The sequence below is a fragment of the Sinocyclocheilus grahami genome, unplaced genomic scaffold, assembly GCF_001515645.1.
Source record: "Sinocyclocheilus grahami isolate Dianchi unplaced genomic scaffold, SAMN03320097.WGS_v1.1 scaffold1870.1, whole genome shotgun sequence".
Lineage (NCBI taxonomy): Eukaryota > Metazoa > Chordata > Actinopteri > Cypriniformes > Cyprinidae > Sinocyclocheilus > Sinocyclocheilus grahami.
The window spans coordinates 64,526-70,752 of record NW_015507049.1 but is presented as its reverse complement, the minus strand read 5'-3'; the positions used below and the strand labels follow the sequence as shown (position 1 = coordinate 70,752).

At 41.5% G+C, this 6,227-nt stretch overlaps 1 protein-coding gene across 1 annotated transcript in view; it reads left to right on the top strand.

The window, feature by feature from the left end:
* Positions 1–523: 523 nt before the first annotated feature.
* The window catches only part of LOC107573117 (WD repeat-containing protein 20), a 7,679-nt gene continuing 1,975 nt past the window's right edge, over positions 524–6,227 (top strand). Inside the window, exons 1-4 of the mRNA XM_016259568.1 lie at positions 524–570; positions 1,292–1,321; positions 3,263–3,515; positions 4,198–5,493. Of these exons, the coding sequence (XP_016115054.1) occupies positions 524–570; positions 1,292–1,321; positions 3,263–3,515; positions 4,198–5,493 (1,626 nt within the window). The remainder of the gene's footprint in view (positions 571–1,291; positions 1,322–3,262; positions 3,516–4,197; positions 5,494–6,227) is intronic.

Here is a 6,227-nt window from a genome sequence, read left to right as displayed (position 1 = left end):
CACAATAAAAACATGATTACACAATAAAAAACATGATTTTTGAAAATGTATCTGTTTTTGAAAATAAACTCTTCATATATAGATGTAATTGTCATCTATATACGCTTTGAGTAATGAAGGCTGTAATTATTTCAATTCATACAGATACCATGGTAATATCTACATTATTACCGAGGAAATAACATGCAATTTCCGTTATTACCATCTCTTTTCCCATTCTAGCTGTTTATTGTTATTGTATCTGGCCATGTTATTGTTAAATGAAATATGTTTTTATATTGAAATAAGATGAAATTAGTTTATTAATTTGTCAGTCATATTCTAATGAATTAGGCCCTTATTATTATGGGGTGCTGTGTGTACATTAATGAGGAAAAAAAATTAACTTAAATGATTTTAGCAAATGGCTGCAATATAACAAAGAGTGAAAAATTTAAGGGGGTCTGAATACTTTCCGTACCCACTGTATATCGATACCACAATAGTATCCTCTGAGTGTCGATATATCGATACTGCAGCATCGATGTGCACACCCCCAGAAAGAACTTCCTCTTGGAAATACGTCCATGCGTCAGAAGCTCAGAGATCACGGGTCACATAGAGACTCGGTTTGTAACTCCAGCAATGAAGCAGGTGTTTACCTGCTGGTAGTTTTGTGCAGTGACACGCTGGAGCTTCTGAGGAGCTTCTGGAGCGCTGCTTTCACAGCCCTGACGCCAGCCAACAGATCAACAGATCATGCCGTTTATAATGTTTGAATGTTTGAGGTTGATCTTCATCAAAAATACCTTGCTGCTGACATCAGACCATCTCGGGGTTGACTCTGATTCGGAGTCTGAACTGGAATCTACTTTACACATCTCCTGACAGAAACCACAGACTGCACTAAACACACACATGATGACAGATCATTCAGAAACACTAGAAATGGACAGAATCTTTCCATCTATTTCAATGCCAGTCTACCAACAACGTCTGACTGACTATTGATCAGTTCTTCCATTCCACATCACTGAGTAAATCTCATCTTCTTCTCGCTCAGTTTACTCTGCTTTATATCACAGCCAATCGTGCCATGTTATAGTGTGTGTGTGTGTGTGTTTGAGAGAGAGTGAGTGTGTGTGTGTGAGTGAGAGAGAGTGTGTGTGTGTGTGTGTGTGTGAGAGAGAGAGAGTGTGTGTGTGTGTGTGAGTGAGACAGAGAGAGTGTGTGTGTGTGTGTGTGTGAGTGAGAGAGAGAGAGTGTGTGTGTGTGTTTGAGAGAGTGAGTGTGTGAGAGAGAGAGAGAGTGTGTGTGTGTGTGTGTGTGAGAGAGAGTGTGTGTGTGTGTGTGAGTGAGACAGAGAGAGTGTGTGTGTGTGTTTGAGAGAGTGAGTGTGTGAGAGAGAGAGAGAGTGTGTGTGTTTGAGAGAGTTATACTAATAATTTTCACACAATAATTGGTAGAAGAAACAAAACATTTAATGTGTGTGAGGACGGATGGGATAATAAATAATTAGACTGTAAATACTTTAATATTTGATGAATGACATCATATAATTTGTTATTTATTCTTTTGAATTGCATGTATGTGTGTGTAAATGTGCATGTACTGTCACTAATGCTTCTGCGTTGTATTTATTTATTTATTTTAGTCACGCAATTAAACAAACATTTTTTTCTACTTAATTTTAGATTTAATAGTAAGAGAGAAAAACACAATGAAAAATATAGCTGCAAGCAGCGATGGCGGGCCCAAGCCATCAGTGCAAACGCCCCCCCGGAGGCATCAGGGGAACGGTGCACAGCGGGCACATACATTTACAGTAACCCTCCTGCAGGTTAAGGGATAGAGCAATGAAAGGGTTAATACAAACTACAAAGACTGTGAAACACACACACACACACACACAAACACAACAATATATAAAAGTTTGGTAACACTTTACAATAAGGTTTCAGTTATTAACATTAACTGTATTAATTAACATGAACAATAATTATATAGCATTTTATTAATGTTAGTTAATATAAAGTTAAAATCTGAAACATTATTAAAATGTAAAGTTTTATCTGTTAACATTAGTTAATGCACTGTGAATTAACATGAACGTTTTAATTAACTAACATCAACAAACATTAATAAATGTTGTAAACATATTTTTCATTGTTATTTCATGTTATTTAATGCATTTACTGTTGTTAATGTTAACAAATGAGATATTGTAAAGTGTTAGCAAAACTTTTAATGATTCATAAGCATTTCTAACGATTTGATTGATCTATAAGCATTTATGAAATATTTTTGCCTGCATTACAGCTTAGTCTTCATCTGTTTTACTGTTGCATCCATGAGATTATGTCAATTCAGATGAATGTCATGTCACAGGATGTCATAGTTTTTAACATTATATGGTAACATGAACAATATTTACGTAGTATTTATGAATCTCAGTTATTATCATGTTCAAAATTGACAACTACATTATTTATTAAAATGTATAGTTAATGCACATCAGTTACTGTACCATGAACTAAGATGACATTTTTTTACTAACACAAATAAATACAGCAAAACATATGGTTCATACTTAGTTTATGTTAGTTGTGAATTAACTAATGTTACAAAACTATATTTTAACTATTAGTTAACATGAACAATATTTATACAGCATTTATTAATGTTAATTAATATTAAGTCCAAAATGCATTAATACATTATAAAAAAAATTAAGTTGTACCTTTTAACATTAGTTTATGTAATGTGAATTAACATGAACATGATTATTTTTATTTATTAACATTAAAAAGATGAATAAATGCTGTAAAGATATATTGTTCATTGTTAGTTGATGTTAGTTAATGCATTACCTAATGTTAACCTAAGAGACCTTATTGTAAATTGTTACCAACATGTTTTCTGATCTATAACCATTTAAAACAATTATTTTAATAACCTATAAGTCCAGATTCCAACATGTGTGCAATGTTCCAAGAGTTTTCGAGTATGTTAAAGGCCCCAAAACCCCCAAAAACCTTGAAAGAAAAATAATAATAATAATAATAATCCTTAGAAAAACAATAGGGCCTGCGCCTTACTGGCTCGGGCCCTAAAAAGAAGCCAGTTCAGTGATACAGGAAACATGTGCTTTGAGGGAATCTCTGGAGCGCAGTGCGCATGCGCGGCGCGTCAGATCCGGCTGCGGAAGGATGAATGTAAATGTCAAAGATGGCGGCGGAGGGAGGAGGGAAGGAGATGAACGAGATCAAGAGGTATCTCAGAGGTGTGTGTGTATCAGGTTGTTTGGCAGTGCTGCAGGTGTTCAGTCTCTCTCTCTCTCGGTGTTCCCGCAGGCTGCCGATCTGAGTAAGCCCATAGATAAGAGGATCTACAAGGGAACGCAGCCCACGTGCCACGACTTCAATCACCTGACGGCGACGGCGGAGAGCGTGTCTCTGCTGGTGGGCTTCTCCGCAGGACAGGTGCAGCTCATCGACCCCATCAAGAAGGAGACCAGCAAACTCTTCAATGAAGAAGTGAGTGTCGTAGGGCTCTGTCAAACAGACCTTTTTCCCACCCTACATTCAATTTTATATTATTTTTCTGGTTTCTAGTCTTAATGGTTTAATTAAACATTAATAATCCAAAAGGAAAGCACTTAGAAATGTTTAGTTTTCTAAGGAAATTTTGTCTGGATTTTGTTTTATGATTTAATATAAATTTATTATCCAATGAAGTTGTTCAGTTCCTTTTAATTGTTGACAAACAAACTGCTGCACAACAGAAATTGTGTAATATTCCTTAATACAGCTTATTAAAACTATAATGTATTATTATTATTATTACTACTACTTTGAGAAGTACATTCTGCTGTACAATAGTAATTTTTTTTTTTTTTCAAGTGAAACTTTTATTTCGGCGGGTTGTAGTGAAGGGCTTTGAGTTTCTGTGCGCATCTGTCAGATGGTGAAATGCTACTGATTTAGCAAATTCTACTGTAAATTCTACTGTAGGATTCCGTCTGTTTTCTGCATCGTGAGAATCACACGGCCCTAACACTGTATCTGTGTTTGTTGTGTTCTGGACGACATGTTTGTTTATTCTTTTTCTGGAGTTGATTTAATTGAAAGCAGTGTCATTGAAATGCTGGATACATTGGTCATGATCCTTTCTTTTAACCCATGATCCTCTCTGTCTTGTCTCTCCTGAACCGCTCAGAGACTCATAGATAAATCCCGGGTCACGTGTGTGAAGTGGGTCCCGGGCTCCGAGAGCCTGTTCCTCGTGGCTCACTCCAGCGGGAGCATGTACCTGTATAACGTGGAGCACACCTGCGGCACCACAGCGCCTCACTACCAGCTGCTGAAGCAGGGCGAGAGCTACAGCGTTCACACCTGCAAGAGCAAGTCCACACGCAACCCTCTGCTCAAGTGGACGGTGGGCGAGGGCGCGCTGAACGAGTTCTCCTTCTCGCCCGACGGGAAGTTCCTGGCCTGCGCGAGTCAGGACGGCTTCCTGCGCGTCTTCAACTTCGACGCGGTGGAGCTGCATGGCACCATGAAGAGCTACTTCGGCGGCCTGCTGTGCGTCTGCTGGAGCCCCGACGGGAAGTACATCGTGTCCGGCGGCGAGGACGACCTAGTGACTGTCTGGTGCTTCGCAGACTGCCGCGTGATCGCCCGCGGACACGGACACAAGTCCTGGGTGAGCGTGGTGGCGTTTGACCACTACACCACCAGCGTGGAGGAGAGCGAGCCCATGGAGTTCAGCGGCAGCGACGAGGACTTCCAGGAGCAGATGCACTCGGGCCGCGAGCGAGCCAACAGCACACAGTCTCGTCTGTCCAAGCGCAACTCCACGGACAGCCGGCCGGTGAGCGTGACGTACCGCTTCGGCTCGGTGGGGCAGGACACTCAGCTGTGCCTGTGGGACCTGACGGAGGACATTCTGTTCCCGCACCTGCCGCTGTCCCGGACGCGGACGCACACTAACGTGATGAACGCCAGCGGCCCGCCGGCCACAGCAAGCGGAAGCAGCGTCATCACCGGCTCCAGCAACCCCAGCACCAACGGCGGCAGCAGCAGCTCAAGTGTGCTCCCCGCTCCGCTGCCGCGCTCCAACAGCCTCCCGCACTCCGCCGCCGGCACCGGAAACAGCAAGAGTGCTGCCTCGGACAACCCCATCGCCGCCGGCGTCAGCAAGTTCGCCACGCTCTCGCTGCACGACCGGAAAGAGCGGCACCCCGACAAAGACCACAAGCGCAACCACAGCATGGGCCACATCAGCAGCAAGAGCAGCGACAAGCTCAACCTGCTGACCAAAACCAAAACAGACCCTGCCAAGACTCTGGGCACGCAGCTGTGTCCGCGCATGGAGGACGTGCCGCTGCTCGAGCCGCTCATCTGTAAAAAGATCGCGCACGAGAGACTTACCGTGCTCATCTTTCTAGAGGACTGTATAGTCACCGCATGTCAGGAGGGGTTTATTTGCACCTGGGCGAGACCCGGTAAAGTGGTGAGTACCTTTGCACCGTCTGCGAGCGGCGACTACCGCCACACATTCACAGTCAGTCGAGGCTTGCTTTAGCCGCTCGTTTCTCCCACAGTGCTGCTCGTCTCTCGCTTCAGCTGAAGGCCTGATGATAAACTGAAGCGTGCAGCACTCTGGATCCCCAGAACAGGAATACACCGCCAGCCTAAAGTTCTTTAACAGTAATCTTTGAAAACATTTTCCACAAGTTGGCACAATTTATTAGTAGGGATGTAACGATTCACTCAACACACAATTCGATTCGATTCACGATTTTTTTTTTTACAAAATGAAATTTAAGACAAATTATAAATTAAATGTGTCCTTTTATTATTGCTTGGACAAAATACTGTATGTTTCTTTGTGAAATTGAAATATAACACTATAATAATATACTAATATAGCACTTGCTTATCATTGCTCTTTAGTTGGTTTTGATTGCCTCTGTTGTCCTCATTTGTAAGTGGCTTTGGACAAAAGCATCTGCTAAATGTCAAAATGTAAATATAATGTAAATAACAAAACTAAATTGAAATTTAAAAACAAGCCCCAAATCAAATAAATAAGTAACACAAATAAAAGAACCCTCTTCATATAAACAACCTCAGGCTTTGTCTGTGCGCTTTCCTGTTAAAACTAGAGGCAACCACTGCATTTTAATCACGATCCAAACAAAGATGCAGCGTACGTGCAACATGAGCAGTTTTTAATCTAAATTA